This window comes from Athene noctua, chromosome 3, assembly GCF_965140245.1.
Source record: "Athene noctua chromosome 3, bAthNoc1.hap1.1, whole genome shotgun sequence".
NCBI lineage: Eukaryota > Metazoa > Chordata > Aves > Strigiformes > Strigidae > Athene > Athene noctua.
Genome location: NC_134039.1, coordinates 74,904,443 through 74,929,777, shown reverse-complemented (window position 1 = coordinate 74,929,777; position 25,335 = coordinate 74,904,443). Strand labels below are relative to the sequence as shown.

Here is a 25,335-nt window from a genome sequence, read left to right as displayed (position 1 = left end):
GATCAGACTAATTAAAGTGGTAGGCTAACAAGGGCTCCTATCTTCCCAGCAGAGTTGACCCAAAGTTCTGGAGCAGTTTCCAAACATCAAACATTTCCAGCCTGCCTGTATCTGCCACAGCCCACCTCTTTCAGAGTTTTAGGTCTGGAACATAATTCTCCAAGAAAAATTCCACTGCAGGTTGCAGCTTCAGATTTAAGGGCTTGGATATTTATATATAGCCTAAATGCTCCGTTCACAATCGCTAATTGGTGTCTTCAGGTAGCCAGCGAACACCATGTATCATTTAATTATCATTTAGGATGGCTTTGCAAACTGTAATGTGAACACGCACACACTTTTACACCGAAGCCAGTACTGCATTACTATTGAGGTACTGATCTCTCTGGTGGGAGTAACAATTTCTGATAAATATAGCACTAATCTCCGATTAAGTTAATTCATAAGGTTTTTTTCTGGATTTATAAAAGATTGGCAAAGTATCATCCCTCTTCCTTCTTCAAAACATCTCCTGGCTTTCATTTCTATCAAGCTGATCTCTCATCACTTCATTGCTGAAAGCTTCGGATATTTGCAGATACTCTTGCTTTAATTGATAATATACCTAAAATCTTCCTCAATGTCAGCTTTGAGGTTTGCTCATTTTCCCCACTGTGATCTGTGTACTCTCTCAGGTCCCAACAACTCAGTTTTTATTTTTATGTAGATGAAAGAAAAGCACATCTACCACTCTAGTTGCAGCCATTCACTACTGTAGTAACTTTTAAGTGTCTCATTGATTCAGTTTAAGTCCTGCTAAGATTTTGCTATATTGTTCATGATCTACCAAAATGCCAGCACAGAGGAAAAAGTATTACAACTCTTAATAATAAGACAACAATAACTTCTCCTCTTTTTCACTCCATCCATTAAACAGGTTTCCTCCCAACTAAAAAAACAGAATAAACATAAAAACACCAATGATATTTAACTATTTTCCCGCAGTTGAGCTTAGTAGCACACTAGCCTTCAACATGTGATGTATGTTATACATATATCCTCTCTCTACCAAAATATGAACACGTGCCTTTCCTTCTCACTGCAGCAGCAAGTGCTATGCCCACCTTGTTAAACAACCTAGGGCCTGTGGCTTAAGGGCAAAGTTTATTGCTGCTTCTTGCTTCAAGCACTGATAAACAGAAAAAATTCCAGCACTAGAAAAACAGCACACAAGTATACAACGATCTGAAACACACCATAACTCAGCAGAATTTTTCACTAGAATGCATTCTGAAAGTGAAAGCCAACAATGCTTAAGACCATTTTCAACTTCAAATTGGTTATAAACCTCCTAACACTTCTGAGAAAGCTAAACAGTAAAATGCATCTGTTGTTAATCTTCTGGGATATGAAAAAATGGCATTTGTCAGACGGCTATCCTTTCACTGTTGGTTGTTCTTACTGAAAAGCACAGTAAGAGCTTCTGAAATACATGGCCCCACAAGCTACAGAAAGTGAGCTTGTAACAGGCAGTATTGTCATTACAGATCACTGATCTGTTATATCCACACATTGGTGGTTTTAAATTTTAAGTTCTGCTCTGACTGCTGCTTTCTGTGTTCATAGATTAAACAGAATTTAATTTGGGCTCTAGCAAAGCACAAACCAAAGATAATGCAACACTGAAAGTTCTCTCACACTGTTTGCAGGATGCAATCAAAAAAAAGGGATCTATTTTACTTCAACCCACAAACCAGTTTCCTTAAGGCTCCTTAAAATTTCATCTAGAGTTTATGCTGACATTTGTTTGTTTTCAACCATTAATAACACGTTCCTAAGGAAAAAATACAGTTAAGCACCTAGTAAAGTTCTAGACTATTCCAAGCTAAAATGAAAGTGTCAGTTTGTTATGGCTTGCGACCTACCACACATTTTATCTTTAGGTGATAGCTCTCCTAATATATAAATGTTCATTTATTTCACCTAAATTAAAAATAAAAATGTTATGAGTTATCTTTCAGCAAATTACCTTCAATTTTACCTTTCAGTAATAACTAACACATTAAGAATAACAAGCACTTCCCTTTGCCTTTGATTAACACGTAAATCAGACTTACATGGCAATATATCCTTGTATCTATTCTTTTTAACGTTTTCTTCTTTCTCTCCAGTGGCTGTTGGGTAGATCTTCTCTGTTCTGTATTTTGTTGATAATCTTCTTAACCTCTGAGATAAAAAATATATGTCATATTTCCACATCTCAAGGTAACAGAAACATAACAAGGTATTAGCTTCATTGATGAAGACCACCACTCAGAAAAAACCCTCTTCTCTCCTTTTACAATATTCACTATGGTGAAGTTTAAAAATCTAATTATCCACTACTTTAAGCTCATCAGCAGTTTTCAACCAAGTTGAAGCCAACTGTATACATCATAAGACATGGAACTTCAGAAAAGCCTCTACAGCATCAGTATGGAATACAGTTGTATTTTATTTAGGAAATATACTCCCCGGTGTACTTCTGCGAGAAACAGAAAAATCTGTTACTGTTCCGAATACCTGGAGGAAGAGCACAGATCAGGCTGGTTCAGAAACAGCTGTTAGCAGGCGGTACTCTGCTCTGAGGCACATGGCTTCCAACACTGACAACTAAACAGAAAGCTTTTAACAGGCATCAACTAATGCCCAACTCCTGTTGAGTTTCAAGTTCACCCAGAGAAAGAAGGTCCCTGCCTCTCTGGTACAGGGCACTTGCAGTTAGGATGAGTGACAGGAGCTCTACTGTATTCACAACAACGTGTCATTTTTTTCTCCTCCATCTATTTCAAATCCTAGAAACTTGAAACAGTCAAAACCTCTAATAAAATCCAGCCCATGCCTTCCAGCACCCTAGGAAGTAACAAGAGCAATACAGCTTTTAACATCCCACTCAAATTAGGCCTTTGCAACCTTAAAACTGAGGAGGAAGAAAGGAGTATAGATTCTCCTGCAGGAAAAAGAAAAAAAAAAAAGCAAAACAAAACCACAAAAAACAAAACCTACAAGAGGACCCAGCAGTGCTTGTTATTTTAGACTATGTAGACATCCAGATTTAAAAAGGAATCTGAAGAACTGAGTTAACTCTGACTTCCAGCTAAAGCTAGTGGTTGTGAAACCAGCCATTCTATCAACACTAACGTGGTGGTGGTATATGAGACAATCAAGAAGAAAACAGAGAGCATAGCTTCAAAGAAGTTAACATCCCCATTGAGTTGTATTCTGCACATGTAGAAGGATAGAGGTTGTTCATGTTTCCCTCCGTCCGTCTTTAATGCCCAATTATCATCCTTCAAGACCCAAAATGTTCATGGCTTGCTTACTTTTGGGGAAGGGGGATAATCAAGGGAGGATGGTTGCTAGCTAAAAATATAAATCTTGTTTATCACTATGCAACAACATACAGGCAGAAGAGCATCAGAAATAAGACAACCTGCTTGGAAAGCCAGTTTTCTTCTTGAATTCTTCTAAAACTACTACAACACTTGGGAGACTCACTGAGCACATCCATTTTTTGAAAAAGGAAGGAAAAATTAATTGGCAGCTCAGGCCCACCAACAGTTCTGCCAGCAAATGAGAAAAAACACACAAAACTCAGCATTTCTGTTATATACAGAAAATCACTTCTATAAAACTTCTCTGGACATAGTGAAAACCCAGCAAATTTTATATGCAAATGTGGGTAAAACTTTGCATTTAGTTGAATAATATGCATCTAATAATCCATAAAAGGGGTATTTACAGAGCAAAACCAATGGCAAGGTAAAATTTAAAAAGGCAAATCAAGAAGTAACAGCTTTCAGACATTATTTTTATCTCTTCTTCGAGGACTTTCTCAGAAATTAAATCACTGAACGCTAAAAGGAGTAACAGAACTAGCACATGGTTTTTTTTTCTTAAAAGGCATTCATCTTGAGAAACTTCCCATGTTAGTCAATGAAGAAAAAGCAGTAAATATTTGAAGGTGTGACAGTAAGTCTCTGACCACACAGTGATCCAAGTGCTAAATATATTATCTGAAAACATAGCTAGAGTGAAGAATAGGAAGATGCAATTCTTGACAAGACATGTAAACAGCTACAGGAAGCTTCCATGCAGACTACACTCACCTTTGCAACACTAAACCAATTCACAACATAATCTGTATACATAGCAGGCAGAGAAACCTGGTTTGTAACATGGTACAGACATAAGTACCACCACTGCACATGGGAGACATTGTCCTATGTAACACTGTCCTTACTGGTGTCAAAATAAAAAATACTGCCTGTGCTAACACTGAAGACAACCAGCAAGCAGTCTAGAAATAGCGAAATACACACAAATAATTTAGCCATATCAGTTAAAAATTGCAAGACTGAGAAATAATTTGAAATAGGCTAAAAGCCTCCAACTCAGACAAAAAATACCCACAAAAAAGGCAGAAAGAAACAACGATACTTTCCAAAAACAGTCACTAATATGATTTTGTATATTGTTTTGCTTCTTGACCAGGTTGTGAGTTGGAGGGGGAGGGACTGGCAGGAAGAAATGGGAGGGGGGGGGGGGTACCTTCCATCTTACTGATGGGGCAAATGTCATGATTCTGCTTAGAAAAGGGACCAGAAAAAAAATCTAAAGAAAAAACAACCTCTGAAAAACATGAGTAGAAGCAGAAGTTATTTTGCATGAGAAAGGATACACTTGAGAAAATGATACAGGAAAACGTTAGTATCAAAAAGCAGCCTAGGATTTAGCCCCTTTTAAAGGCATGAAAGAAAATAAAAACACCTTCAGAGGTACAACTTGAAAGCCAAAAAGGCTGGAGTCACTATTACCAACTTCCATTTTCTAGAAAGTGATTATATGAGAATTCAGCACAGCCTTCCCCCCTGCATGATTCAATAGCTGTATAATCCACTAAACAGACTGGGAAGTAGTCTAGCATAGCCCAGCTCCAGGGCAAAGACTGGAAATTAAATACAGGTGGATTTTAACACACATGTGTTCCTAAAATACCTTAGGATCCATGCTTTTAATGCATGATTGTCAGCAATTCTGTGATATGGGTAATAGAAGTTCAGTAATTACAGTCCTGAGAGCAATCAAAAAGAGTAAGTAGCACTTGTTATGATTTGTAGTAGTATCTGCTACATAGAATAGCATGTACTTCAAGCTTTGGAAGAGAAAGAGTTGACTAAAGAGTAAGGAAAGAATTCTAAAAACTGAGGTTTGAATGAACTACCACAGGAATGGAAAACTGTCAGACTCAGCAGAAGATTCTGCCCTACACACACCAGAAAATTTTGGCAGAAAGCTTCTGCAATGTGCACACACACAGCCTGCTGTATGATGCAAAAGATTCAGTGCTTCCTGGGTTACAACCTAGAGTGACCAGAAGGAGGGAGAATGGGGGTAATGACAGGGCAGAAGAATAAAGAATTTTGTTCAGACTATGGTAAGTTAATGACAGGATAGCCAGTAAGATCTGTCACAGTCCAGTTTTATGCTAATTCCTAATAAACAACTGTCTCCAGTACAAAGGAGCACTCATTTGGGTTAAGCCAGTAAACTGCCAAATTGCTTCCCAGAAGATATTCGGACGCCAACAGCAGGGACATCAGAGATCCAGCCTGGTGCCTCTGCGGATAACAGTGGATGCTTCCGTGACACTTGCATAGTCACTGGAACTGCTATTCTGGTACCACAAAAATCTTCATTTATCTATTCTTTTAAAACAAAATGGTCAAAAAGTAAGTGTATATACATGATTCATCATACTTCAAGAACTACAATCACAAGGCCTTAAGTTCCATTCTCATTAGAAAAGTTTAATTCTGCTTATTCACTGTGAGACAAGAAGTGGTTTGTGGGATGGTGACAAACACCACATATGACAGTAGGGAGACGAGGCTTTGAAACAATTTGAGTTTCAGAAACATACTTTCATAGCGGTTTTACAGTCTGTACTACAAATCTACTTCAGTGTTTTTACAAAAAGACAAACCGGCTTTTCAAACCCAACATGTGGAATCCTACCATATTAAGAAGAATTTAGTCCAATCAGTTCAGAACACAGATCTCTTTTGCAGTCAATCTATTCCATCTATTTAACACTTTAGAAAGCCTGTAAAGACACATTGCTTAATACCCTAGAAATATTGTTTGTGGATTCAAGAAAATATTTATACTGCCTATTAAGATTTGAAGAACTTGCTTCAAAAGCCTGAACCTAATTCAAGATTCAAATTTTCTTGGGACTCCTTTCCACGCTTCTTTTCAAGGAAAGCACATCTAAATAAGTGAAGCCCTGCTGAAATATTTGAGTCCTCAAATCGTCTCCTAAGCCTTATCTGACACTTCCAGTGGTCAAAACATCAGTTAATAGTAACACAGTGATGTTTGCTTGAATCTCCTTTTTGACCATACGAGAGGAGCAATACATATCATAGTGTCAGACGTCAGCTGCAAGAATATTCCACCGCACCTGTAGTTCATTTACTGCGTGACAACAGGCAACAGCAACAGGCTTAGGAAGCTCTACATGGCCCGCTATGGCAGCAGAGTCCTGAGATAATACCAATCACACAAAAACATATTTTGTTTTGCAAAATGTGCTTAAGTCCATTAAGAAATAGACATAGAATCATGTAGGTTGGAAAAGACCTACTCAGAGAACTGAAATTCAAGAAAAGCTTCCAGAAAAGTTACCTTAAAAATCAAAGCATAAAAGAAGATACTAGGAAACTCTTAAAAAAAAGTTGTACTAATGCACTCATTTCATGAAGACAGACATCTATTTCTATCATAAGCCTGATACTGCATTGTTCTTACTAGCAGCAGGGAAAGAACAAACACATGAATTATGTTCAGCTGTGCTCTCATCCTAATAATTTAGATAAACATTACTAGGGCAGAATGAATTCCCTATTACTTCCATACAGTGAGAAAAATGTACCTGTAAGGAGCGATGTGAACCAAACTACCACAGAAATGTCAAAATAACTATCTTCTGGTTATCTATGGTCAGATTACACAGGTTTCAGATTCTGTAGCAATACTATGAACACAGAGATGCCAGAGATGCCTTTGTCAAGAGACAGCTCCAAGTGCAAACTCAGATATATCACTTCTCAAATGGGGTTCTGACTTGCTAAAACTGCTTTGGTTCCAGAATTATTTTAACTTAAAGACCCTGCAAATCCAACTGGAGTTTTCCTACACCACTTTCTTATCACTGACAGCTCTGGGAAACACCAAGACAAGCTGACGCTAATAAACTCAGTTGGAGGATGGACCACTCCAAGGCAGGGGTGCCTCTGCAGCTCCAGGTTGCAATAGCAAGGTATGAATAAACACAGTGAGCTGGGTTTCCTTTAGTCACTCTGCCAGAACAAGAGTTGTATGGGGAGAGTGGGGCACAATGCAGCTTAGCACAAAGTTTCTGGGGAAGTCAGGTCCAGTTGGGCAGAATCAACACTAAACTGTCCCACATGGGATATCACTGGTTACCTCATTCCCTGGTTAAGTAGTACAAATAATGCCAAGTTTAATATAATTTCAGGTATCATACTTGCATTTAAGTCTCCCAACTACCTCTGTGGTTTACATTTGTACATTTAATGATTTGCATCTGTTGCAAATAAACACAACAAGAAAACATGAAAAGACCTACATGCAAGATAATGTCCAAAGAGTCTAAGCTGACAATTAAAATCAGTTATCATACGAACACTTAGTACATACATATGAAATTACAGATAAAGATAATTTTTAAGAGTACCCTTCTCACTACTTTGCCTTAGGAGTATTTGAAAAATAGCACAGACCTGTGCCATATGTCAATCTTTCCCCAGTTATTCCTGTCAGCTTTCAAACAACAATTCTTTTTAAGAATTCCTAGCCCTCACGATGATAGGAAAAAGCCTTCCTTAATGCTAGCCAAGCATAAACAATGAAAGGAGAATGATCTGATTCTGTAAAATAAAAGCTTCACCATATCTCAACATTCACAGATGGCTTTGGCTGCAAGAACAAGCTAGCAGTCTGGACTTAACTGATTTCTCTGAAATAAAGCCTTGAAAGGAGATTGCAAGCTGAATTAATACAAAGGATGAGATACAAGGAGAAAGAGTTTTCATTACCTTGTCATTCTCTTCTAGCAACACCTACTAACTCTCAAGCTCTAGGTGTTCCAAAGGAATCTCTGCTGAAGCGATTAACAGACAAGTCTGATAACTACAGTCCCTTGGGAGCTCTGTCTTCTGTTTCACAGCAGGACAATGATGGGTCTAAAAACCCCACTGAGTTCAAGGAAGATTGTGTTAACCACATAAAAGAAAAAAAATCTCTCAAAAAATACCCAGGGAACTCAGTACAGCATCATTTCACTATTAGATAGCGTACTCTGTAACATCTTAACTCTGTATTTTTCCTCAGGGAGGAGGGGAATTAATGTTACTGTATTAATTGTAGATTTGTAGCTGATAAAAGAACCACTGGTCAATGACGACAATGCTGGCAGATCCTCATACAGAGAAGGCCAAACAACAGTACCAAAAGAAACCAGTTAAGGAATATATCCTACTTTCTCCAGTACCACAGTAAAACAGCTTAAAAAGAATCCCAGCATACTCTCAAGAAATAGGTACTGCCAGAGACCAACATTTTCCATTTTTCCAAACCTATGTTTTCCCTAACAAAAATGTTAGAACCAGGCACATGTCCCACACTGCTGATAACTAAAGATAACTTCACACAGACATATTATCAAAATGTGGGCTGATTGTTTCAAAAGTCTCCTTTTCTCTTCCTCATTTCTGAAACTATTTTTATACTATCTGCATGTTAATCCCAGCCTAAACAAACAGTACTATCAATTACAGTTGCAGTCAATTTATGTTCAGCATAATAGTTAAGCAACATATGTACTGCCAGTAATGGGCTAATTTTACAAGGATGGGGAAGACTAGAGAAATCTACAGTCTGTTGATGAGCAAGTAAATAAGCAAGCAAAGCATTAAATTATTAAAGCATAATCAAGTTATAGTTATTAAGTTACTAATGTATGTTCTGAGATACTTTAGAAAGCTCTGCACCATACTCATAATCCCAATTCTTACATGGGTAATAACTTTCTATCTCTGAACCATACTGTTTCCTTAGCACACTCAATGCGTGCTAATGTGAGACTACTATGAACACATTACATCAAGTGAAAACGTGCAGGACAACACAGCAGTGACAGTTATAGGCTGTGAGTGAAGAACACAAAAATTTCTGTTAGTCTGAAATCACGTGATTAGAAAATTGACTGCTTTGGGTTGAAGGGTGAGAAGCATGTCGTGTAAAAACAGAAGAGGTCTTTAAATTTAGCACACACTATAAATGTCAAGCTTCTTAACAACATTAAAGCAATTCAGGAACAATTCTTGATAATCCGAAACAGAAATAAGCCTCAAATCTTTTGCAACAAGATTATTTTCAGACCCAACAATATAAACACAAACACCATAAGGAAGGAAAGCACCTAAAGAAACAAACAAGGAAACAAAACTCATAACCAGGGAACCCCCCTGCTTAAAAGCATAGTTTCCAAGTTTCGGGATTCATTATTTTCCACTTATTCCTTCACTCCTAGGTTTTCGTGGTTTTGTACATGCTGACAGCACAAGTATATTAAAAAACCATCACATTTAATCTCTATTTTCTCTTTAAGTCTTTCTTTGAACATATAAAGTTCTTATTCTACCTACCTTGCTATGGGATTAAAAAGGGAAGATGCTCCTGAAGAAAGCTATGGTGAATGATTTTTAAGAGAATGTTTTTACAACACTAACTGATGAAAAGTTTCAGTGGAGTTAATCAACATATCTGCAAAAAATCCAGCAGCTTGTTACTGAAGGAAACAGCTACTAGTACAGTAAAAAACTCAGTTAACTGGAGCATATAAAATATGCCATCTTCATATTCAAGCCTTCTATACTGATTTCCTCATTAATTCATTTTTCAGCAGTTGAACTTTCAAGTCAAGATGGTAGCTTAAAGGCTTGAGCTGTCCTTCATTCAATTTTCTGCTTTTTTTTTTTTTTTTTTAAGAAAACTAATACCATTCATTTTAGGGCAAACAAATAGCAATTGTTTATGTGAAAAAGAATTATTAATATCTAAAGTTTTAAACTCTTAGAACTTGCAGAATAACTATGCATGCCAATCTACTGAATATAAAACATCTGAATGAAAATAGGGGAGCAAAAGACAGTTTTTCCCCACCTCCAGACCTTTTTGTCAACAACACTGTAGATGCTAACGGTATTAGTAGTTCTTGTACAATTTTACTGCCAGCATTTCAAATGTTGATTTGTTCAAGAAACTGATGGATGCATATTTATGCCTCATTTAGGTTGAATCTGCATTCAGATCAGACTCAGAAATGTAAAGTCTTATCACATGATGGCTATAAATAACTTGCAAAAAGAATTGTCAGACTCCGTTCTCATTACATGCATATTTCCATTTTAGCAGGAAGCTACCATACCATCTCATAACAAAGGTACAAAGACTCATAACCCTTCCACCTTCAGCATCTTCCCACAGAATAGTGTTTAGGCACATGTGGGGGACAACAGGAAAGGTTATGTCTTATAGCTGTTCTCCAAGATGTCATCTATATGTGCAGTCAATGCAGGCATTTACAGTGTAAGCAAAAGAAAACCGCATATCTCGCCCTGGACCATGACAACCTTCAGAATCTCTGGGGGAATTCAGCAACACTACAATGAAAGGTTGGTTGGGAGCGTGCAAACACACCTTGAATCCTGACTGCCTTGCTACAAGGCATACAAAACCAAGAGGAAGATTTGTCTTGTCATGGTCCCAATGATTTGAGCTGCTTAGTACAAGAGTAACTAGAAGTGGAATTACTGATATTAAGCGGAGATTTAGCCTTAAATGAAAAAATGTAGAGAACAGCTCAAGGAGCCACCTTATTTCTCATCTTGGTCTGCAAAAGCAAGCAGAATTAAACCTGCAACAGCAACACTGCCATGGCAGAGCTCTGTTGAAAAGCCTTGCCAAAAACAAGTCTCAGAGAAAGTATGAGACAGGTGGGATGAACTTTCCACTTTGATGCTCTAAGTGAGTTTTGTTTTCTTGTTTTAAAACCGAAAACTGGTTATAGGTCCATCCAGGTAACCTTCCCCTCAAGAGCCACCCTTTGACTCATCCAGGAGAGGTGACCACACTGCAGTCCACTCTGTCTAGGCAGACTATCTCCAAAGTCAAATTCTGACATCCTAGATGGGATGTTGACACTGTCAATGCAACATCTAAATTGAGTGAAGACTTTTACAGAGTGTGCCCTTCATCAGAGAGGTGAAAGTAGGTACTTGTCCTACCTCCCTTGCACTTGATTTAATGTTTCTCAGGGAAGTCAAAACCCAACAGCTATGATGTACTAAGAACGGATACCAAAGTAACAGCATCCCCAGGACCAACCCACAGAAGAAAATACCTAAAGGCAAGTTGAGACTTATTCTACAAAGAACATCCCAAAGACAAGAGGTTTTATTCCAGCTCAATCGGGCACCTAAAAGGAACATAAGCTATGCTTTTTTCGGGGCCACATGAGAGGGGCTGGGCCACTTTTGGTTATGACTCTACAGCTCTTCAGTTTCAGTGCTCATGCCTTAACAGATATAAGACCCTTAAACAGCCAGAAGCACCCTGTGACAAGTATTCAAAGGAAGACCTGTATAGTCAATGCAGATGGGGTACAATTCATACAAATAAGCAGCATAAGGATCTGAACAGGTATCAGCTAAGCCTCAGTCTCTGAAGAATATTTAGTTCGTTTAACCACATCAATTCTCCCTGAGAAATTCCATAATTTATTACCATCCAAACTCCACGCCCCCCCCCAGTCTTTACCATTCCTTTGCTTGTGAATTCTTAAGTCTGTGGAACGAGGTATTAAGTTCCATGGCAAATATGTTTTGCTTTTGTTTCTGCTCAGCAGTAAAAAAAAAAAAAAACCCACCTCCCAAAGTTTTTCTCCCTCTTCCTTCCCAAGATGCAAAACTCTTCCACTTTTCCCATGCCTTGGAACACATTTCCTTGAGGTCAGTGTTTGTTTTCAGCCTAATTCATACTAGGTGGGGAAAAAAAGCACCACACCAGAAACAGGAAACACTGAGCTTTCACTCCAACAGAAGTAAACCTGAATTTCCTCCCTGCTGGTCCTCCATTACCAAAGCTGCCATAAATAAAGGCATAGGAGAACAGTCTTAAAGCCTGTAAAATCTGCACCCCCAAAAAAAAGGTCTGCTATACTTGTTATGTCCTGCTTTCCAAAAAAGCATCAGGGCTTTTTAACAGCTATGTCTTGCTGATTTATCTGAAACAGATATTCTGCCCTGTAAGACTTTCACCAAGAATGGCTTTAAGCTGAAAAGCTGGAGCCTAACAATATTTTGGGTAAAAAGCATAGCTGTTTGTGCAGCCAAGAAACATGGCAACTGAGATCTGGCTTTGGGTCCAAATCACCTTACTGAAACACGCCTACAACTCAAAGGTGCTGTTCCTTTCAGTTATGGGGCATCATTTAGCACACACTTGAATCACTATGTGATGACATGAGTTCAGTGTCCCATATGCCAATGGTGGACATGCAAGCAATTCCAATAAAATACACCGGTTATATACACTGCAGAAATCTCCCCCCACATACCCCCTGAAAGCAGGTTTAAACCTTGTATAGAAAGACAGTACCTGTAGAGCCTTTCAGTAGTTTAGAACCCCCAGTATTCAGCAGACAAGATTAGAATACTATTAATATAGTTATATTAGTTCATAATTGGCAAGTAGAACACCCACAAGGTTTTAATGACTATTGCCCCTCCAAAAAAATCCCACAATATAAAATCTTTCCAGACATAAATACAAAAAACCTCCAAAACTTTTGACAAACACTTAATCAGTACCTCCATGCAATAACATATACATGGGGAATATATAATGGAATGGGAAGAGAAAGAAAAGGTATCAAATAGAAAATAAGTTTCTACTAACTGGAGAAAACATGCTTACAACTATTTTCACCCCTTCTTGGAGGCTGTCTCTGGAAGCCAAGGAATGTGCTAGTTATAAAGAGGCCATTTATGACTGAGTTCAATAGCATTTTAAGAGCCAGAAAGAAGTAGCCTCATTAAAGATATAAGCTTGTACTATCTTTTCAACTGTAACAACCCTACCTAATAACCAGCACAATATTTATGGACAGGCAAAGGAACTGTCTATCGTAATTGTTCATATTTGTAGTATCTGTCAATTTTTGCCTAACAAATGTGATGCCATCATTTCAAAACCACACACCTTCCAACCAGCTTACACCAATTCTGGTTTAAAAAATGAGATAGAACAGGCAACGCAATGGCCAACAAAATTCTCATAATTCCAGCAAAAAGGGCTAAAAAGCAACTACTTAAATGGCAATAATGGTTAGTACAGAAACAACAAATCTAGACAATAAGTAACTCACAAGCATAATTTTAGATTAATCATGTCCATTAAAGTTTTTGTTTTAATGGCTGAACATTCAAGAGTTGGAAGTAACACTGCTAAATGCCTGAATATACACTATACCATTTAGTTTGTTTCTGCTAAAATTTTTTTAAAAGTCCTTGAACCTTTTCCACACATGCTATATCATATACAATTCTCTTCTATAAAAGTAACAGTCATAATACACAGCATTTTCTACAACCTTATAGCACTACCACTTATACTGAAAATGTTTCTTATTTTCCTCATATTTCGATCAATGAGTTGCTTAAAAAAAAAAAAAAAAAAAAGGGCTGAGATTTTTCTTGAATGGAACCATTTCTAATACATTGTTTTGACATACCATTAACACTTAAAACGAGTTCCATGGTAACTTGATCGCAGGTACTCTCAGGCCATGCAAACCCAAAAGTGAGTAGCAAAATAAATAGTTGCCTCTTCTGTAGCCTATACTGTGATTTCATTATAACACCCAGAGACAATAATACTACAGTGAAGTTACTAAAAAGTAAATTCAAATGCTGTTTTAATCAAACTGTTTGAAGTTTAACCTTTTTAAATCATGAACGTTTTAAAGAGATTTTTTTATTCTGGAGACTCATGAAAGCTGGAATCAAACCAAAGGGCCAAGTAACAAACATACTGTGTATGTCCTCTTTTAAAACCAACGTTTAGAATCTAAATCCCTGAAAATGAAGCCTTTACATACATTTAATTGCCTTTTGTACATCAAAGCTGCAAGTCAAACTTTAAATTAATTTCCAGTTTGTAGGATGCCTTTATTACATTTATAATATAATTACTTCCAAAATTCTTCTATTTTGAAGAGTAGAGGAATATTTATCTCATATGAAGTATACACTCAATCACATAGAGGTTTCTAAGGTAGCCTCTCACTGATGTTTTTACCCTGCAGGCTATGTTTGTTACACAAATAATTTGAGAAATACAGTCCTTCTACAATGCCAGATCTCAACACATAAAAAGGTACTCAAGTCAACCGGTAAAATGAATCTGGTTCAACCAATTGCCTTGTCAATCAAGCTGCTGATAAATTTAAAAAATGCCTCAACTGTCATCACTTCAAAAAGCTGAATATTTACAAACCAGAATGTAGAAGTCCATGGTTTGTTTAGTAAACAACAGCAAACCCTCATCAAGTTTATTCTACCTGAAATACAAACAACTTTATTCAACACCCCCAAGTTCTGCATGACAGATTTACTTCCAGGTATTTCAGAAACACATTGGGAATACCTTCAGATCCAGCCTCAAGATGCTTACCTATAATTCTCATCTATGTGGAATAAGTGACAAAGTAGTAAGACTCTACTTCCGTTCTTGGGAAAGGAAGCTGTTCTAAACTGAGCTGTGAATAACTATTTGATACGGTGCCAATTCAGAAGAAAAGTATGTGAATTTTTACAAGAATTTAAGCAAGACAAGAGTCTCTTCAGTCTATTTTTACAAGGAAAAATATTGGGGGGGGGGGGGGGGGGGGAATCATCTGACTGGAGCGATTTCACAAGAAGAGTTTCTCAAAGAAATTTCCAGGGCAATCAGGCATTTTCCTTCATGACCTCTCATGAAAAGCAGAGTGCACTAACAGATATTTGATGACAAAATCAGAAAACAATCAAGAAGAGGGAAAGATGGGAACAAAACAAAGCAAGCAGACAGACTTTCAGGGTAAAAGAAATAAGGCTAAACTTTAAAAATGGCAAATAAAGTTGAATACTAGAAGTTGACAATGAAGGAAACACATATGCATATAATCACAAATTAAGTGGCAACTTGTGTTTATAGTCGTCACCAAGGAAGTAAAGACACAGGATATTTACTGATGAACAAGCAGTATTTAGTACTATGTCTAGCTAGAGATGAGATGATGAAAATTCTCAACAGCCAACAGGAGATAAGCTAATTTTCTTCTTTCTTAATTAAAATAACAGGTCAGTTGAGGCTGTGATTCTTCTTTTTTGATGGACTGTATATTCTTATTTTTCTTCATGGTCTGACATAAAACTGTTTCAACTTGAAATAACTGAAATTTTCCTCTTGGGAAACATTCATATCCTACTTTATCTATTGCTTGATTGCATAAGTGCACTTTAGCACAGAAAAAGCGTTAGTAGTCTTTATATTTTATTTCCTGGTATTTCATATAAAACATGAATTCATTTTTATGTTAAAGTTTTTTGTTGTGATAGTCTGGTTTTTTACTTGAGGATATTTTTGCTGTAACTAAAGAATGCAAGCTAACAGTAAAATAATCAACATTTTTCAGCAAAAAATACAATGTTTTCTCTGGACAAGGAAGCAATATTTTCCTTTTTAAAGGCCATTTAAGCCTAACACCCTCATTCTAAGCACTGTCAGGGTACACCTTCTCTGACTCTTCCACTGTTAAATCAGGCCTGAAAGGCTTCTTTTGATTTTAAGCCATAATTGAAGTGCTTTGAAAGTGTCTCTTGTTTTAACCTCATTTAGGAAGTTACTAGATGGTCAACAAATCCAAAACCAGTACATTTTTGGTTAATGAACACTAGTACAGAATGACTTAAACACTCAGAGATCAAACAATAGTCTGCAGCAATGGTGTTAGCCACTTACAGGCACAATGATTTACTCAGTTCGAATCAAGTGTCTCTAGTAGCAGAAGATGCCATGCTTAACTAATAAACTATCAAGCTTTATGCAGTGTTTATTTTCTTGGATGAAGAAATCATGATTTTATCACTTCAACTGAAATGTCCATTTTTGTCTTTAAAGCAATACTAACATTTTGATGAACATTTTCAGAAAGTTTGATTTCTAAGTACTGGTCTCTGCTTAGGAACGTTCCTGGAAAAACTGTGTTTTTGTTAAAACTTTCCTGCTACTTGCTTCCCAGTTAAACTAACAGATGTTTGAGACAAGCTGCAAAGCAACACTACCACATGTTATTAGGCTTCAAGTTTCACTGAGAGGACAGGCCCGGAACTGAAGGCAACTTAGAGGCACTATCTGTCTCAGAGGTGAGAAGCTGGAACATCTGCCTCTTCTTACTGTGCTACACAGGTAGGACAAGTGGGGAATGCAGTACCTTAAATCATGTTATTACAAACATCGGAGGCTCACATGCAGGTGATTTGACTGAGCAAAAAACCAACCCCAACAACAACAAAAACCAAACTAGTTTGACAGCACAAACCTTACTCCTTAAACCCCAGAAGATACACAAAAAAGGCTAAGCTTTTTTTTTTTCCCCCCCTTCTTCCAAACAACCCTGAGGATCTAAATGAAAGCAAAATTTCGGTAAAAGTCCAGAATAAAAATGGCCTTAAAACAGCAGTTTGCTTGCCCTGTGTCAGTGGAACCCACCCACTAGATGTCAGTGTCCTCTTGGGCAGAGGAAAACCTTGGCTTCCCAACGAAAAAGCAGGAGCTGAGAGTCCTTGGTTATCAGGTCAGCTGTGAAGGAGGATATTATAAAGCATCCCTGGCATCACCTGGGCCACAACAGAAGTAGCCAGCAACAGTAACATCTGTGGATACCAGACACAGAACATAAACAATAGTCCTAGATTCAAAGTTTAGCCAGTAATGCAAGAGGCTAAAGACCAAGAGCTGTTTCATGCAACATTACTGATTAATAGTACAGGACATCAGTCAATAGATATTAAGGCATGCTGAAAATGGGTGATAACAAGACAGCAAGATAAAGGTATTTCTGTTTCCCATTTCCTGAAATACCCCAAAACACAAACCACCACTTTTGGACAAAAAATAATACTAGACACAAGAATGGACTCACCCTCCACCAAAATTCAACCAGGTCTAAATAGGCTTAGACTCAGAAGCAGTAGCATAAATTATTATAGCACAGTGTGAAATCCTTTGTGATAGGCATGAAAACACCACACCCTAAGGACAGAGCAAAGTCAAAGTTCAGGCACACTAAGTGCCTGTTGCAAGAAGAAATGGGTAGGTGCTACCATTCAGCTGCATGAAATCTAGATTATAAAATAAGCTATAAATTTAGACTAGAGTATTTCAGTTAAAAGGGACCATTTATAACCATCATCTAGTCCAACTGCCTGAGCACTGCAAGGGTGTCTAAACTTGAGTCTAAAAGGAGAATACTGATGTAAAAGGAATCTTAAACTTGGCAGCAAGACCACATACTCGGAAACTAATACCACCCATACAAATTATGGAGGACTGATAGGCAAGGGCATGCCAGAGGGGAAGCAGCAGTACGCATTACAAAAGTGGACACGAACAAGAGGAAGGTGAGAAAAATCAAGCTAAGTTTCTATAATATATTTTAATGTACCCAGGATTGTACAAGACCTACACTATCAAGGAATAAATCCCAGTAGTGGTAGCATGCACAAGAAACCTGGTGGTTCTTGTGGAAGAGACTGGAAAGGCTCTGAAGAGAAAAAATAAGAAATTAAGAGGGGTACAAAATACAGATTTCTTTCTATTTAAATATATCAGATCATTTTGCCAGAAAACTCTGTCACTCAATCTCCCAGCAAGAAAAACACCTTGAAGCAGATTTGAGCAAGCACAGGACCTGGATAAAGACACAGCTGCAGCAGAACCACTTATAGTTACTGCATACTTATATCTGCTATCCTTGCCAGACAGGAAAAAGCTAAAAAAAAAAATTCACCACAACTTTTTCCTTTAGAAATAGGAACTCTGAAAAAAAAAAAAAAAAAAAGAAGAACAAATGAGGAAGTTAAATGATAGGAAATGATAGAGCTAAAAAAGTAATACATTTGGAAGCAGCATAGGGCCTGTTTATATATGCCAGGTAATAGTATCTGCTACTATCCTGACTGTCAATACAGCAATGATGGGTCCTGGTGTCCTGTGATCATCAACTTGCTGCTACCGCGTACACAGTCTAGGGGCTTCTACTCAGAATCTGCTATTGAGAGAAACTGAGAGGGTGGCTCTGTTTCATTTCTTCCATTCTTTCTCTCAGAATCCACCGGTCAGAATAAAGTATCAGACTAGGCGTGCATTTGTTTTAACACATTACTGAATTTTTTAATATTCTGAAGAAACCATAAAGTATCATATAACACTAAAATTTACCTACTTCTCTTCCTTCCCAGTTAAGAATATATCTTTTCCACCACATACAGCAGAGTGTATTAGACTGCCTGGAAAGGATAAAGAAACAGTCTCGTTCATGTTATTTCTTCATCTCAAACACCACAACTGCAGTTAAGTTCACTTTTAACTGTTCACTGTTTTATAACCAAGTTTTTTAAGGGACTGTCTGTCTTCTACCCAGCTCCTGTTTACCCGAGCAAGTCTCAAAGTGTTCTACCCTTTTTCCTCCTATGTTGAGAATCCAAAGAAATCTCAAGAAAACTGCCCTCAACATGGAAACACCACCAGATTTTTCCTCTGACGTGCATATATACACTACAAGAATACTCTGCTTGCTGGTCCATCTCTTTAAGGTAATTGTTTTGATAATTTTGATGAACAAGTGGTCTCTTAACAGCAACAAAGGCATTAAGGGGAACATCTGGCCAAATTCCAACTGTGGCAGCATTTTCTGTAAGTCTTACTTGCACGCTGACACTATTGGCTGGCCAAATACAGGTGTACTCAGCACCAACGAACTGATTTGTAGCTTAATCTACTCATGCTTCTCTCTAGTCATGAATATACCTACTGTACCATGTGTGGCAGATTCTAATTTTAACAGATAAAAATATATAGGACTAAAAATGTTTATAACATTTTGAGACCCTTTCCAGCCAGCATAAGCAATCTCATTCATTTTAGTCCTTTGTCCCAAATACCACAATTAAAATTATTAATATTTAGTGTGTTCAAGTAACAATCCCATCACCTCAGCATACAAATAACCTTTACAGATTAATACTTTAGCAGTTTATTAATTATGATTTAATAATTATTTAAATTTAATAATGTATTTACATATTTAGATACCATCAAACCCCTGTAAATTACAAATGCTAATGAACTAGTGGGATTGATGGAAATCATGTTTCTTATTTTAAGAAATCAGCAAAAATATCATAAAGCAGCAAAAGTAGATTCTAGGTCTTTCCATCTTTTAGGGAAAGGTAAGTAAATACTTTGGATACAACTCTATGGCATACTTCAGATTTTTGATGTGTCCCTCTAGCTATAACCATAAGTGCATAAACTGCTATTCATTTGCTTCTTTGCATCATATATTATGGAAGCTAACAAACGGAATACAGGAAACACAGTTCTTGATGATCTACATGATTGCCAGATATGGATAGAGGGGTTTCCTACTTATATAGCTTTGGGGTTTTTTAACTTCGGTAGGAGCTATGCTGCTTCATCAATGCAAGATGGTTCTACTTCTGGTACAATGAACTATCATCAGGACAGAGTTTCATATCCACCCCTACAGAGAAAGGTTAGCTGGGCTGTTTTTACCATACTGGATACAACAGCTAACATCAATGCCAACAGCAATTTATGTAGCTGAGATTTTACATATCAATCCCTTAACCATTGCACCAAGTTTAACATTTTCCCACCTCTTTGACTTTTATTCCAGTTCTGCTTCCTTTAATCTTATTGTCTAAGCCCTAATCTCCTTTATTGCCATTCCTTCCTCATATCAGAGCAAACACTGTCAGTATAGTAACTTGCTGCTGACACTGGCTGCAGCCCACACTTGCCCATCTAGGAACAGGAAAGTTGCTCAACACTAAATGAAGTATTCCTCTTTTCTCTGTTTACAGATACATCTAAAAAAATTCTGAGAAAATACTACAGTTGTGGTCAAATTCACATTCTAATTCTGGAAAAGCGGAAACCATTTCAGCAAAGCCACAGAATTAACAAGGTGACTCGGTGAGACACTCGGACTTTGGACACATCAGAAGAAAGGCAGTGGGTGGATTAGCATCGCAAAGCCCACTGCCTGCAGAGACCAGTCAGGCCTCGTTTGACATTAAAATACTGGTGACAGCTCCTGGCACAAGCAAAACTTCTTCCATATTTTTACTCTCTCTTTCAATTCAGTATATTGCTCAACATACATTACTCAGAGAGAGTAGCAGGCTGCTAACCTGCATAGAAATAAGCTACAAATACCTTCCTGTTTTAGCTCACTAAAATGCAATGTAATGTCCACAAAGAAATTCCTGTTTTTGAATAGCCTCCTCCTAAATTTTACTCTTCTCTGCTTCCTTCTCCATCAAGATGTTTTTTCTACCTCCCTCAAGAAAAAATTACACTTCATAGCTTTTTATTGAGTATTGAACTTACAGATCTAAAATTGGAGAATCAACATTTAATTCCACTTTTAAATAGAAATGTAAGTTTGCAAAACCACTAGTCACGGCTCTTCAGAATGACAAAATAAGTAGATGAAATACAGGAAATGAGGAAAGTTGCATTACTAAAGTTACTTCCTCAGACCTGTCAAAGCCACTCTTGGAAAAGGCTAGATAAGAAGGCATGGAATTTAAGAAAGCAAAGTGTGGGTTTCTTTCTTATACAAGAGAAAAAAAAAAAAAAAACAACCAATAAAGTTAGGCTACATAGCACAGAACAACTTACAAGGAATAGGTTGTACTGCTGCTTACAGTCATGAAAGCTAAGTGACTTGCTTTTCGGTATAGAAAGGGATATGCCTTTAGTCAGTAAAAACCCTAAGCTTCTAAATTCCTGCAGATGTGGAAGACTGCGTATTGCAGCACTTCTAGCTAGGAAAAAGGCTACATATTGTGTGTTGTTTGGACTGGGGAGAAACAATGACCCTTTCCAAATATCAGAACTCCCCACATTTACTAAAAACTATTTAAGAATACTATAAAGCAGGGCACAAACCAAGTTTCTCAATCTTATTTTCCCTTAATAGAAGTAGCAGAATTCCAAAAAAACCAATAGCTTTAAAAGATTTAAATTTATTTTCAATGTGCCAGTTAAGTTTAACCTCAACCCTAATGTCTGCCACAGTTTGACTTTAAGGAACAGTAGCATTTTTCTAAAGCAATGCCCTCTTTAATCCTTGCATTGTGCCTTCCCTTAAAGGCTACCTTCTTCTCATTCCCAGTTGCTAGCATTGTGCATCAGTATTCCACTGGGTAAGCAGAACAGCTATTAATGCTAATAAGCCCAGACAGGAATACACGTTTGTTCTAAAGAGACAGTAACTGCATGACAAGTAATAGGATGAGACATACAGGATTGCTAAATCCTGGCTTTAAAATGCAGAATACAGAAATACATACTCTACAGCCAAAGTGCATCAATTCACAGGAGAAGTGAAGTATCCCAATTTCTTATCAGGATGCAAATGCTTCTTAAGATGCATTACGGTGAATAAAAGATTGCATCATGACCCCAGTGCAAGCTGCACTTCTATTGTCTCTGAATGTTGGCTGCATCCCTTGTAGCTGTTAAGACTCAACATTTATTTCAAAATACTCAGATTAGTCTCCAGGAATGTCTGTAATAGCCAAACTTAGACAACAGTTCAATACTACAGTTCCTCTTCTGAAGAGAGGGATTCATAAGCAATACTCCCTAGTCCAGTGCAAACCCCAGAATATTAATCCTGGTGAAATGAACAAACCATAACATGAAAATTCAGAAGGAACAGTGCACATGATGATTTTTACAAAGACCATTTCCAAACCGAATCAAAAAAGTCCGACTTTCAGACATGCCTGCTACATTCAGAACAGCTTTGGAGAAACGCTTTCAGTCCCTGCAGTTGCTTTTAACCAGTCTGGTTAAGCCTCATTGTCCTGCTTCCCAGGCTCTTACACCATTGTCCAGAGCTAACACACTTCTAAGATTTTTACTCATTAAAAAATGTTGATTATCAGAGCTAGATAACATTTGCTAACTTAACTTTCTCTTTAAGAGGATATTAAAGCCAATAAAACATTCGGCTAACTATTCAGTTCTGAATTTAAAACCAGACTGAAATAGACCAGCCAGTTCTACTTTGAACATTGAATTAAAACAAAACAAACAAAAAATCCACCCATACACCTTCTCTCCTATTATAACCCAACAATTGCTCAATTAAGCAATGCTTGCACAGTTTATAAAGGTACCAAACTACACTATAGATAATCATCTACCTTCAGTTCATTAAATCCATAACAACCTCTATAAAGCTAATGCTTGTTCTGAAGAGATTCCGGTCTAAAAGCAAGGCAAATGCAAAGTTAAATTAAATATATTTAACTTACTCATGGTTTTCCACTCATCCTGCAATGGCTTCTATCTTCCAGAAACAGTAACAACTGATGGTTTAAAAAAATAAGGAAATCATTCTAGAAGTACAGGGACAAGGTAGCACGAGCAAAGGACTAAAGGGGAGGAAGGACAGATGTACCACAAAAATTAAAACCCCACAACAGAAAAAGAGAGAGAAGAAAAATAAAAACAAAATATCCAAGATAGATCAGAGTTGGTATGTGTTGAATCAAAAATACATATTGCAATTTGCGTAAGATCTGACAGAAGTACTACACCCAGTGGAAAACTACACACTTCGCAGGGATGATCCAACTACTAGCTGACATAAATTCAGAATTCCTAAAGGGTATCTTGTTTATACAATGTCCACAAGCTAGATCCAACAAGCTAAAAGCAAAAGACAGCAGTATAAATGTAAAAGGAAGCCCACAGGAGCAAGTGTTTCTTCTGTCTTGTCTTCTGCAAAAATGCTTCCTCTATGGCATTTGAGATACCCTTAAAATTCACATTACAACTTGCAAAGCAAATTCCCCAACTTCATTCCAGAGGTTTTCTCAAGCCCAGTTTATAAATTAAAAGGTTTTATGTACTTAACTTCCCACACAGGCTGTGATCTCTATCCAAACAAATCTTCAGCTCAAGTATATAAAGTTGGTAAGCTACAAACAGGATATTTCACCTTCTCAGTTGCTACCAATAAATGCTAAATTCCAGTATCACACTAGTAATAACCTTTTAACAGGGAAGGAGAGGAAAAAAAAAACCACACAAATCTTATAAGTAAATATTGTCTGCTGTGTTATTATCAGTTGTCTTGGAATAATTTGCAAGGAACACCACCTGAAAAATCTACACCATCAGTACATGATTTGGGAAACTCCTGACTTCAGGAGGTTTCAAAGTAGTGATACAACAGCCCCATCAAATCTAAAGGACATGGCACTGAAATGCAAGAATAGAAGTAATTTTATTTACTAAAGCCAATTCCAGTGACTCTGAAATGCCCTACAAGATACTTTACCTGACTAAAATCATGGTCATTTTTAGTTCAAAGATACTGTCTCTCTAGAAAAAAATCAGTTCACTAAATTATATCCCTGCACTGAATTCCCTTCTTAATTCATTGCTACTTTTCTCACTTCTAAACACATCCTGGCGTAATGTATATTTAATATACCTGGAAGTTATCTTCATCTATAAGAGCTAAAAGTATCATCACCAACGTTTTTATATCCACATACTTTATTCACTGGATGATCATATTAGCTTACTTTACCAGACATGGAATATTTTTTCTATGAATACAGGAAGGGAAACCTATTATGTATGCTATAACACTGTACAAACAGGATGCTGGCTTCATTTTCACACAATCACCAATTTAAATAGTGCAAATCCTTTTTAAAATGCTGTGCCAGAAAGATACGTTGCTATAGCTTTGCACAAAAATGGTATAGTGTGTAATAATGTATGTTACCAACTCTAAGCTCTCATTCAGGCTATTCCGTATTAGAACTAGTTATGGAATTCACTAGCATTTTAGAAGCAAACATTATTTCCTTTTAGAAGATCATAGTTTATACATGGATTTATGGCAACATCTTGCTGACTTTAGCATACACACATTTTTTCAGTGTTACTGGTTTCCCAATTTAAATCATTTATTAACAGGCTATAGATTTCTGTGATTTGCAAGAAATACAACTAGGCTTCTCTCTGCTACAGTTTCAGGTATTCCAGTTTCTACCTGTTCTTTTCAGAACAAGAAAAATAGAAAATTGACATCCTAAATAACTTGCCGGCTGCATTTTCACTGTAACAAAAAAACAAAGAAAAGAAATGAAAGCTCAAACTTCATCATCTTAATCAAAATCTTAAGAAAATATCTGGCACCAGTTGAAGTCACTGGAGCAATGTTACTACTGAGTATCAGGGCAATTCCCACAGCGGTTCTGTGGAATAGCCTTTGGAAAAGTTATTCTGTTTATAAGGAAAAACATAAAAGGTTGGAATTGATTTGTGACTGAGATTTGAGAGAGATATGGCATAAAATCCAGCTTAATGACAACTTACTTCAGAACATTCAATTTGAAAAAACAGATTCATGTCCAAAGCTCCTGTGTTCCAGTTTTACAGCAAAAAGCTGTTAAGGAAACAAGGTAAGTTACATCTCTCCCATCTGAGCCTACTCTTCATGAAGTAGAAATAACAGAAAAATATCTATAAAACAACACATTTCTTCACTAAAATAAATTCCAGTGAGTGCCTGAAGTACTTTCCAAGATCATTCCACCTGACTAAATCAGAGTCACTTTTCTCCATTAACGTTTACATATAGTTCCCTATACATCCATTAGCATTTACACAGTTATGTTTACGCAAACTCACATGAAATTAGTTATAATGAGTTTTACATTTTAATTTGGTCATAATAAGAATCAATACAGCTTTGTGTAACCACCTATACTACTAAAAATTGAAGTCTTTGAAGAAACTGTCAAATACTTTGAGCTATCTGGGGAGACTCACAATATCTAA

At 37.1% G+C, this 25,335-nt stretch overlaps 1 protein-coding gene across 1 annotated transcript in view; it reads right to left on the bottom strand.

Annotated features, from left to right (window-relative positions):
- The window catches only part of PTPN12 (protein tyrosine phosphatase non-receptor type 12), an 82,705-nt gene that overhangs the window by 47,125 nt on the left and 10,245 nt on the right, over positions 1-25,335 (bottom strand). The window contains exon 2 of the mRNA XM_074903389.1: positions 2,097-2,205. Coding sequence (XP_074759490.1) covers positions 2,097-2,205 — 109 coding nt within the window. The remainder of the gene's footprint in view (positions 1-2,096; positions 2,206-25,335) is intronic.